This window comes from Emydura macquarii, unplaced genomic scaffold (genome assembly GCF_026122565.2).
Source record: "Emydura macquarii macquarii isolate MOO-44397 ecotype Brisbane River unplaced genomic scaffold, CSIRO-AGI_Emac_v2 contig_1363, whole genome shotgun sequence".
Lineage (NCBI taxonomy): Eukaryota > Metazoa > Chordata > Testudines > Chelidae > Emydura > Emydura macquarii.
Genome location: NW_027131500.1, coordinates 21,475,335 through 21,487,450, shown reverse-complemented (window position 1 = coordinate 21,487,450; position 12,116 = coordinate 21,475,335). Strand labels below are relative to the sequence as shown.

Here is a 12,116-nt window from a genome sequence, read left to right as displayed (position 1 = left end):
TTTTTAGCACGCAAGAGTTTTTCTTGTGGATCCTTTGTCAAGTCATGTGCTGCCAATAGTAACAAGAGATGGGGGCACAATTCCGATCTCACCAACACCTGGGCAACTTTATTGATTTCATTGGTGTTAATCCTGATTTACATTGGTGTTAACTGAGACCACAGACAGACCCTTTTGTCTTCTGCATTTAAAAGAGGTAGGGTGAGCAAACACGCCTACTTGATTAACAAAATCATTACCATCTGACAGACAAGAGAAGTCAGACAACTAAAATCTGGTTCTTTTATACTCAATTTTTGAGTTTGTAATTAAAATGTCCACCACGAAAACATATGTATCCATAGGATGACTTAAGCTATCAGACAGGTGAACAGAGTGGTGCTCTTCTTGTTTTCTGGTGGACAGTTGGTTTATCTGGCAGTTCTCTGCATTAACACAGGGTTTCTGGTTCAATATTTATTTAATTTCTCGTGGATCAGTGGGGGTAGTCTGTAGTGTATGTAGCTATGACTCTGTTTTCTTTGTATTGGAACTTTAAATATAAGAATTCTGCCGGACTGCCTGTCAGCTGGATTCTAGAGCAGTGATTCTTAACTCGCAGCCCATGGGCCACTTGTGGTGCAATCAGTGCATAGCTGCGGCTCATGTGACAGCTTCAGAGCCATAAAGGTAGTATGTATATATAGTGTGGATATGGCCCACATAACACAGAGAACTGCATATGCGGCCCACAATGGTAAATATGCCATTAGAACTACTGCTCTAGAGCATTTATATTTGTTCTTTGATTGTTGTTTTCTTTAACCACCGAAAGTACAAATTTTACTTTGAGTGTTTGGAAACAAGTTTTATGCTCTGCTCTGTATTGCAGCAACACCCCTCTGGACAAAAAGAGCTAAACTTAACCCCAGTCACAGCCAGTCATTTCCAGTCCCACTACATTTCCGGGAGTGGACTAGGAAGTATCTCTCAAGTCATTCAAAAATTCTTTCTTCCCCCAGGGAATGATACTGCTTCTGCAGTGGTTCAGACCCCGTCAGTCCACAAAGAAAGGGGCTCATGTCTATCCTGAACTGCTCAATGACATTGCAGCATATTTCATTGCCAACAGAATGCTGGGTCAGCCTTATTTCACTTCTTTTAAAAGCAGTCTGTTAGCCAATGCATCAAAGCAGTTCTGAAAATATATGTATCATTATCAATAGTACTGAATTTAATATACAAGGTATTTCTACAGTTTCCTTCCAAAATGCACCCTGCAGTTATTACGTAAATACAGAAAGGAAGAGGTAGTAAATCAAAATTCCATCCAATTATTCAAAACACAAGTTATAATGGAAACACATTACCATTAATAAATATAAATGTAATGTGACAGCTATGCACTATTTACGTATCTGTTCCCAAGTAGCTGAAAATGTTTAATGCTAAATGAAGTCACACACACATACTCTCTCCCAACTTCACATTTTCAAAAATGTATTTCATTCACCATGGATGCTATCGTATCATCTGTTTTTAAGTGGCACTCCCTATGGATTGCAGTTGGGAATTCTGCTTAAAAACTGATGGTATTGTAATGATAGATGGAACTCTGGAGCAGGAACCAAAAATTACCATAGGGTTGTATGTAATGAGCCTTATCAGCAGAAGGATATGGCTTGTAATTGGAGCCAGCCAGCAACAGCTATCTGTAAAGTTCTCAAAAATGAGTTAAGTAAACTGTACTTAAAAGCCTCCAGTATGTTATTTTATGTTAGGAAAAGCTATTACAGTATTATATGGCCCATGAACAGGCTTAAATAAGCTAATGCTTGAATTCTTATCAAGAAAAACCTGTTTTTGTAAGGTTACCAAAGTTCCGGAAAGAGAAATTTAGCAAATAAAAAGCTATGTATTATAAGAAGTTATATATTGCAATTTTTCCCCAGTCAGGACTGAGGGATCCATTGTGCTAGGAACTATACAGAAACATAGAAAGACACAGTCTCTGCCTCACTGAGTTTATAATCTAAGTTCTCAAGTCTGTGATGAGCTCTGTGTGGGCACCAGACTCCATCCTCTAAGAACTCATTGCAGGAACTGGGCCTATGAGCTAAATTCTAAAAGCCAGATTTTCAAAGGTATTTAGGTGTCTAAAGATACAGATAGGGACCAGATGTGATTTTCAAAAGTGCCTCAAATTTTCCTGACAAATAGATTATTTGCCAGAAAATGAAGTTTCAGGTCAACCAAAACTATTTGCAAATTTGGTCAGTTTCAACTGAACTGGAAAAGTTGAAATGTTTTCTGGTGGTTGCTGGTAGTGGTACCCCCTTCCTAATAAACTTTAATCCAATGATCAGGGCACTCATCTAGAGACCCAGGTGCAATTCTCCCCTCTATCTGATGAAGAGAAGGAATTTGAACTTGGGTCTCCCGTGTTGCAGGTGAATGCCCTAGCCAAAAGGTTATAGAACATTCTGACATGGGGTCTCTTAATTTCTCCTCTTGAAACTGTTCCTCTATTTATAAATAAATAAGTAGTCATCAGAGCAGGGACTTGAACTTGGGTCTCCCACATACCAGGTGAGTTCCCTAATTACCTGGCACTATCTCTGGCCAAAAGACTATCCATTGTCATCATGAATGACAACAAATAGGCGTGCAAAGATTAGATTTTTACTGGTAAACAACTATTTCATTGTACATATAAACAAAAAATAACAAATTTCCATGAATGATAATCAAAATTTACAGATAGGCAAAGTTATAAAAATTCTGCTTGTGAATTTCTTAAAGTTCAATTTAAGAATATTTATTCTGACTATTTTGACATGATGTTGACAATTTGTGTTTGAACAATTGTAAACTTTTAACTTTTTGCATCTCAATGTCTACTGTCATTAAATAATTGTCTGACCCCTCCCATTGCCTGACCCACAGTTATGAAAATGTAAGTAGATAAATATTTTTAAGAAGCTTAAACTCCACAATTTGGCACACCTGTGAAAATTTCAATTGATAAAAATCAGGGAAAAATGCTTAAAAACAAACATTGATAATCTGTTGAAATTATAAAATTCTGTCAAGCCTAACTACGAGTTGCCACTATAAATGACAATGGCCACATCCCGGATGAGTGCTTACCCACTGGGCTTAAAGTTTATAAGGGAGTTAGCAACACCACCACAACCTCTTTTATCCATCTACTCCTCCTTTCCTTTTGTCAAAACATCTAAAAGTCTAAACACATTTTAACCTGTCAAATTTTAACATTTTATTTTAATGTTAGTAAGACGTTTTGTTTTGACTTGAAATTTTTTGACATTTCGAGTTGCTGAAATATAAAAAAGTTTTCAGTTTGATCCAAAACAAAATTTTTCTGATTTTTTTAAAATTGCCAGTGAACGGAAAAAATCCATTATTCAGCCAACTCTCACCCTAAGTGCTTAGCTGAATCAACCAAATTTTCCAAACTTTACATAGTAGCTTTTAAGTAAAAATGGATGTACTAACTGACAAGCTTACAGTTATATGAACAAACACACAGTCCATGTAACAAATTAATATGTGCATTGGAGACTGAAACTGTGAAAGTAAATAAATAATGGCACTCATGTCCTCCACTCATGGTGCACGGTATTTTAGTCTGCTTGGTCATGATTTTCCAAAACACAATGTGCACTGCTGCTTCTCTTGCTGACTTAATGGGGAATAAATATTTATAATACCTATACATATACTACTGCATGGCCCAGGAGCTATGTGCTATGAATTACAGGTGCTCAAATATTAGTACTAGATAGATTAGACAGCACAAAGCAAGATGTCTCCAGAAAGAAGACATGAGATCATGATGCATTCTCGAGTGGAATATAGTATTGCACTTACTGTATATTATTTTAGCTATTAAGTTATAAATCCAGCTGGCATGTTCTCAGAATTACACAGCCTGGGAACCTTATTGGTCAATCACATTGGTCTCTGATTCCATATATCAAAGGAAACTTAATACAATGACAAGCATGGAATTTTACACACACATATACCTGCACTGCTATAAATATGTACAATATCACATGCATGCAGATTTGTAACCATGTTTATTATTTATTTCCTTTATGTTTGTTCTTACCTGCAGCTGCTTCAGAATTGGTACATTCTTTCACTGCACTAACTGAACGAGGGGGCAAAATGTCATCATCAAAACTGATAAGATCTCCTTCCCCAACTGGTTTACTTTGCAAAGTACATGCTGAGAGGTTGGTTGGAGCCAATGACTCTCCCAGGGATTTGAAAGCTGTTGCTTCGGCAGCTACAGAGAGTCTGGGAGCAGCAGCGACTGGTTTTAGTAAGGCTGAATAAGAGACAGGACTTTCTACAGAAAGTGACTTTTTGGGAACAAGTGGCCTTGCAGCAGGTACTGGGAATTTCTTCTGTCCATCACTGTTCTCTGAAGCTGACCCATTCCTTGCATCAAACAAATCATTACTAGTATTTTTTACAAGGGTAGGTTTTGGTTTCTTTGGCAATTCAGGTTTGGTTATGACATTGCTCCCGGCTTCTTGAGGTTGAGGGTGCCATTCCCTGGATGCAGTTTTTTGTGAGTTTTCTGTCCATGAAATCCGTTCTCCTGATGCATTCCTGGTCCCTGGCCCTGGCTTTGGAGCTACTATTGGCTTCTTTGCAGAAACAGTAGGTCTTGGGACAAATGATCGTGGGGCAATTTCTGGTTTCTTTGATAATCCTGAGATATCAGAATTTGCTTGGGATTCAAAAGCTTTGATCCTTGAACCAATACTATTTTGGTTTTTTTCTGAATTCATACTGTGCATCATCATGTGATTGTCCAATAAGCTATTATCTAAGAAGGATGTAGGCTGACTTGGAGATGTCTCCCTTTCAGCTCTAGGCTGGCTCACTTCTTCCTGATTGTCTTGTTTTTTACTTTGAATATCTCTGACCACAGGTTTGAGATTGCCTTTTGATCTTGGTTTTGGCACTGGACCTGTCACATCACTGGGATTTTCTTGGCACTTCCATTCTTCAGAAGCTTCAAAGGCAACTAAGGGAGCCTCATTTTCTGAAGAATTGCTATTCAAGAGAGGTCTGGGAGGTTTGAGAGGACTTTGCACTGCTGACAGAAAAGAGAAGCTTTCAAATTGTATTCTGACACATCTTAAACACAAATTTACTTTGTCATTTGGCCTCTCTAACATTCTGACTGGAAATCCACCATTTCCCCTTAGCACTGTTGCTTGTATTACATTTGTCAGCCTCCCTTTCTCAAGGGGGCAAAAATACTATTACAGTTCAGAAAGGAATTGATCTTTGCTCAGATGCATAGAATTTACAAATAAGAAGTCCAAAATGACTTTGCTGGCTTGCAGTACTTTCATTTTAACATATTCAAAGCACCATCAAATACATTTAAAAACATTTTTTTTAATGTTTCATGAAACAGGGTTTCCCAGCAGTGGCTAGAATAAGGAATAGTACTGTAGCTTCTCCAACCACATTTGCATACATCTCAGTTCTGACCTACAAGCTCCCTGCTGTTCCACTCAAGTCTTTTCAGCTTCTCTGGCCAAAAGAGATTGCCAGTAGAGCTGGAGTGGAAAAATACTTTCAATGGTTTTGTGGGGAAAAAAATTAAATGCATTATAGCTTAGGGTAATAATAAAGAACAACACGTTTTTACTTTTGACCCAGACCAGAATGGAATATCAGGTCATTAGAGGTAAGAAGTAAACGCAGTAATTCATAACAGCACCTAAGTCCATAAATGAAACATTTTTATTGAACGAAGAAAGGCTTAAATTGATTTTTAAATGAATCACCAGAACACAATATGTAAAATCTATGATCATATGAAGTCCACAGAGCATTCACCTGGAACAGTTTCAGATTCAGAGAGAACACGTAGGTTGTTTTTTACATTACTTCCTGGCAAATGGCTGATTATTTCCTCTGGAAAGTCAGTCTGTGTTGCAGATGTAGCAGTGCGTCTAGAAGCAGCAGCAGCATTATTGTTATTTGTTGTATTGACTTGCACTTGGTTAATTTCTTTTATCACCTGCTCATAAGATGGTGGAAGCTACAAAATAAAGGTAAAAATTTTAATGTGTCCAAATGTGAAAATTAAAAAACCCTATATGAATTCAGACATGCTACACTGACATGTTCAATTTAAAAAAAAAAACAAAACAAAAAACTATTTCTCTTTTAAGAGGAGAATGAGTTCTGGTGATATTGTTCCTCTTTACACTTTACAATTCACATCAAATACATATGTAATGTAAATACAACCATTATCTGCTCACCTCAGCAGCAGTAAGCTCATTTATCCTCCAGTTGGCCTGGGATGGAGAAGATGGGAATCCTAATCCCTGTGGAGTGACATTTCCACCTGGAAACCAGGAGGATGGTCTGAGAGGCTCAGCAGCAACTATTGTAATCTCAGGACGTCTGCAAAGAAACATAAAAAGATGGTGTGCCAGAGAGGGAGGGAATAACTGACTAGCAAGTTTTACAATAATGATTTAAATAAATACTGAAAGAATATGGTTTTCCTAGTAGTTCCAGTTCTATTCCTGACTTTGCCAAAGATGTCTTGTATGACTTTATACACTCACTTAACCTTTCTGGCCCCAATCTAGCAATCACTTAGGATCCCCATTCAACAGAGCACTTAGGTACATGCCTAAGTCTAAGCAAACAAGAAGGTCTATTGCAGTGATTCCCAACCTTTTTGGCTTGAGGGCCACAGATATAATTTTTACAACTCTGAAGGGTCACCAGTCTCTGCCAGCAGGCCCACCCCCCTACTGTAGCCAGATGGAAAGAGCTCAGCGAGGAGGCTGCCTCCTCGCTGATCTCCCATCTCCTTGGCTGCAGCACAGAAACCGCACGTGTCCTGTAGCCCCATGCACTCCACCTGGGTCCCTAGGCAGTAGCTCCCTTCTGCAGCCAGAGGGACAGAAGATCTGTGCTCCCCTCCCCCTGACTCCAGCAGGGACCCCAGTGCCTAGGGACCCAGACAGAGGGCAGTGCCATGCCCCCTGCTACAGTCAGGGGATGGCGCACTGATCTCTGATCCCCTTGGCTGAAGCAAGGAGCCTGCACTGGTCTTTTAGCTTCGCAGCAAAGCGCTGCACCTCGGTCCTTAGGCAGCAGCTCCCTTCTGCAGCCAGCAGGAGGAGAGCCACAGGCCATTCTGAAAGTCCACATGGGCCACTTCTGGCCCTGGGCAACAGGTTGGGAACCACTGGTCTATTGACTACAACAGGACCATTCATGTACTTCAAGTTAGGCATCTGCTTGAGTACTTTACTAGACAGGGGTCTCTGTCTCTCATGGTTTAAAGTGGTTTGGGTTGAAAGGCACTAATATATGCAAAGTATTATTATTAACTGCTTTGTAGGAATAATGCAAGCAACAAAACAAATTTAAGATTTTTTTTTTTAAATGAGCATGTCTTAGCTCAGATGGTGCCAGGATTGGGCTGAATGTGTACTTTTTCACCTGTTCAGTCCACCAAGAAAACAAACTGAAATATTAATGTCATGATTTTTTTATTTATATGTATTGATATTTTTTATTTTGTGGCACAGCTTTACATGTAGAATACATTGAAAACTGCAACAAACTTTTTGTGAATAGTTAGGCTGATTTTTCAATGAATTTGCTTCAGCCATGCTATTTGTGTTCATTTCCTGTGATCGTTCACAAGACTGAGTTTTAACTAACACCAATGCTCACAGAAAGCTAATTGCAAGGCTACACGAGTGAGTTTACATGCTGGAAGACTTTGTACTAATCTAGTCAGGGAACAGAAATAACATCATGTGATTTATCTGACCAATTACAACTACCCTTAGTTTGAATAGAGAATATCGAATATTCGTGGCAAATTGTACATATTGAATCCCACAGAGTTTAAAAATTCAAAGATTACAAGTAATTTGGAGTGAAGACCAAATCTAAGGAAATTATGAGAAATAGAGGCTAAAGTTTTCAACCAACTAATTTGTTCTAATTTATAGACATGGATCAAATTACTGCCATTTTCTCTACTTTTGTGCATGCCAGTGTTCAAATGTGATTCTAGACTCACTTATGCTGCCCTTCTTAAATACATTTAATCAACAGTTTAGACATTTTTCAGAATATCTGGTTGGCAGTGGACAGTTCTCAACATCGTTAATAATACTAAATATTACCACAGTGCACTAACCAGTGGGAGAAGGTGGGGGAAATCAATGTGTTGACTTAGAAAGCCCTGCCTGGTTTGGTTCTTTGATATCTAAAGGCTTGTCTACATGGATAATTTTAGAGAAATCTCCCACCAGAGCTAAAGCTAGGGCAATGAAGCCTCAAACGCTATGGGACAGTGCCTGTCCTTTTGTTATATTTGTGAACTGTGCTTAGAACAATGGGTAGAGCCCTGCGTAGATACACAAATGTGGATCCGCATCCACCCCAATCATCTTACCATGGACCGCCATCTGCAGTGTAGTGACCCGCATCCACAAGCCTCTCCAGGCAGCTGCCCAACAGCTGATCAGCATGCAGGGGAGCCCCACAGAACTGCAGATTGATTGGCAGCCCGTGGGGCAGCCCTCCCGAAGAGCTATTCCACGGGGGCTCCCCTGCTGGCCATCAATCAGCTGTTCTGCCGGGGCTCCCCTGGTGGTCACTGATCAGCTGTTCTGCCGGGGCTCCCCTGTTGGACTCAAATCAGCTGTTTGGCAGGTTTCCCCTGCTGGCTGGCAGGGAAGCCACACAGAACAACTGATCGGCAGCCAGCAGGGGAGACCCGCTGAACAGCTCTTTGGGGGTCAGGGGACTCCCCTATTGGCTAACAATCAATCAGTTGTTCTGCAGGGCTCCCCTGCCAGCCAGAGCCCCATGGAGCAGCTGATCAGAGGCCAGCCCCTGCCCCTGGATCTCAAAGGCAAGGAAGCAGCCTCAAAGGCTAAGAGCTGCAGACAGTTGCTTCCTCGCCTTTGAGATCTACATCCAATCCACCATCTGCCAAAAACTGATCTGCGGATATCCGCATTCACATGCGCAGATATAAAGCTGATATCCGTGGATTTGCAGGGCTCTAACAATAGGGCCCCAATCCCTGATTCGGACCTCTAGGTGCTCCCACAGTATAAATAATAATGCTTCAGAGTGAAAATCAATTGCCTAAAGGATATATTCCCTATCCTGCAACACCCATATTCAGTATTGCATGACTGTTGTCTGTGGAACCTTTCAAGATATTCTGCATAATAAAATATTCTGAGAACCAAACAGTGTTGGGAGGGGGTCGGATCCAGAACATCTTTCTATTGTGAAGCTGTCAATAGACTGAAAAGCTTGGAGAACACTTTGGTGTATTAATTAATTATTTGTATGCCTTTCTTGGCCACTGGATATCCGGTTACATGGACCATTTGCTATGGTAGTTTCTTCTGTCAGTTTGCTTTCAGAAAAATAGTGCACAAATATATGTTTAAAGGGTACTTTTAAAGAGAGATAGGCAGGGATAAAGGGTACTTTTAAAGAGGGATAGGCCACGGCTTACGACAGGTTAATCAGGGCACCCCCTCTGAGAAGTTGGGGGGGGGGGGTGTCTGTGGGCTCCAATAAAGTTTTTAAAAATATTTCAGGCCAAAAAAATCCATTTTAAAATCTCATGATTTTTAAAATGTACATATTTATTTCTTTGGTTCCAATCATTACTGTTTTAACAGATAGAAAACAGAAAGAAAAGAGAAAAAAAAAACAGAAGAAAAGGACAAAAGTAGGATCATGATATGATCAGATAAAACCAACTATTAATATGATATATAGTTGTAATAAAAATGACCTCCTCATACCTTCTATCTCTCTGCTGTTCGGTATGACCAGAAGCTCGAGAAGCTATTAAAGTTTAAAAAAAAAAAAAAAAAAAGTTAATCTGGACTAATACAGTAACAAATAATGAGACAATTTATGCGCCAGCAGTTATCTATATTTTTATATCCACTGTATTTTAAGTTTCACAAGCTCATTAAATCCTCAGCTCTCTAATCTTGTATTTTTGTCATACTTACATTCAAATAATTTTTTAAAAAAGCCCCACTAACTTTTTAAAATTTGATTAAATAAAAAAAAAAAGAAAAGAAATTAACTCCCAACTGAATCTAAGCACAGCAAAAGTGATTTAGGGAGAAATAAGGTCTTATTGTGTAAAAGCTGATAATTTCACCATTATTATGCCATCACAGATTGATAGCTGAAACCAGCAAAGCGCTACTTGAAAAAGAACGGCATAGCATTGTCACAGACATACCTCTTCTACGGGGCATTTTTGATGTGCACTATTCATGAGTGCTGGAGGGGGAAAAAAAGGGATTACAGTGGAGAAAGAGGGGGTGAGGAAGAAAAATAACAATCCAAGATTCCTATATGCCAATAGCCAAGATTAATTGGATTTGTGTTGTTATTCGCACAAGAATAGTGCCGATTTCAGTTTTTTAAAAGAAATTATAGTGATTGGTCAAAATAAAATTTTAAAAAATCAGAACCCATTTAATTGACTTTTTAATTTCCATTCTCACACTGAATTTAACAACAGAGGCTTACTTATTGCCTGGGGATGCCATCTTAATCAAACATGAAAACTGAGAAGGAAAGGACCTCTGTACCATAAATTTCAAATGGGAAAAGCGGTATACTTCGAATGCTGTTTTTAGGTATGTATTAATTGGTGTCTGTTTTGATTTAAACTCTCTTGTTTTATTTACTTTATAAACAGATGATATACAAGATATGTACACTGAGGGCCTGACCCAACTTCCAAGAAGTCGAATCAGATTCTTCAATAACATGAACGCTACCTACCTATCCCAGTGAGTGTTACTCTGCTAGCTTGTCCTTTATCCCCACATATGCACAAACACACATTCCCCTTCTTAAGATTTCACTTTCACTCAGAATAGAGAGAAGAGGCAAATCTATTCAACTAGTATAAAACGCCTATTAGCAATAAGTGTTGTTGTAGCCAGGTTGGTCTCAGGATATTAGAGAGACAAAGCGGGTGAAGTAATATCTTTATTGGACCAACTTTTATTGGTGAGAGAGAGAAGCTTTCAAGCTTACACACAGCTCTTCTTCAGGTCTGGGAAATGTACTCAGTGTAATTACAAAGTGGAACAAATTGTTTAGTATAAGTAGTTAACACACATTTCAAGGGACCATTCACGGTGAAGTGACCTGTTGACACCTCTCCAGTCATGGGGAGAGGGCTGGTGGGGGAGGGGTTAAGTAGGTTATTGATTGTTGTAATAAGCCATAAATCCAGTGTGTCTGTTCAGTCCATGATATTTAGTATCTAGCAATTTAGTCTGTCTTTAAGAATAGTGAATAACCATTAGACTTGGCGATTTTGTTTTCTCAAATGTTTGGGTATCAGGAACTTATATGTGAAATCAAACAAAGACAGCAGCAGGTGTGGAAGTTGTTAAACTTTTACTTGTGCCCGCTGTTGGTAGTGCAGGTCTCATCACCATACAGCAGCATGCTCAGGACACACCTTTTGCCATAATCAATGTCCTCTTTAGACTGACGGTTAGTCCAAATCATCACAAGCTAACACCACGCTATTGCAAAGTTTCTGGAGTGCCTATGTGAGACAAGCCTTAAACTGCTGGCAAAAAGAAGTTCTCTTCATTGCTCAGGCAATGCTGAAGAGTTTTCCATCTGATCTTGTATGGAGATGTATACCCTGGAGGCTGGATGAGAAAGTATGATGAATCAGCAGAGCGAAAAATATACCAGTGTGTTGGTGCCAAAACACATCCTTGTTTGACACTGCAGCAGATTTCAAAGCTGTCAGATTAATCAGCACCATACTGGACTGTAGCCTTCCTGAAATGATCAAATCAAACTAAGGAGGACTTTGGGAGAAGTTCAAACCCAGACTTATATTTTTAATCAATTTCAGTCCTAGCAATCAGAGTTTCAGTAAAAGAGTTGTCAATTAAATTTTTCAATAACCTTAGCTAATGTGATACAATGGATTTTAAAGCAATACTAATTATTTCAGACAACAAGGGTACGTGCTAATCATACTAACTGCAGACTCTCAGTGCTTTCAC

General features: G+C 39.2%; 1 protein-coding gene across 3 annotated transcripts in view; it reads right to left on the bottom strand.

Moving 5' to 3' along the window:
* Window positions 1–12,116, bottom strand: part of SH3D19 (SH3 domain containing 19) — a 95,254-nt gene that overhangs the window by 39,365 nt on the left and 43,773 nt on the right. For 2 of the 3 annotated variants that reach the window (XM_067551899.1, XM_067551901.1), the window contains exons 4-7: window positions 9,855–9,897; window positions 6,306–6,450; window positions 5,875–6,079; window positions 4,118–5,119 (exon numbers count right to left, since the gene is read on the bottom strand). In XM_067551899.1, coding sequence (XP_067408000.1) covers window positions 4,118–5,119; window positions 5,875–6,079; window positions 6,306–6,450; window positions 9,855–9,897 — 1,395 coding nt within the window. The remainder of the gene's footprint in view (window positions 1–4,117; window positions 5,120–5,874; window positions 6,080–6,305; window positions 6,451–9,854; window positions 9,898–12,116) is intronic. The other variant, XM_067551900.1, reaches the window with a different exon arrangement.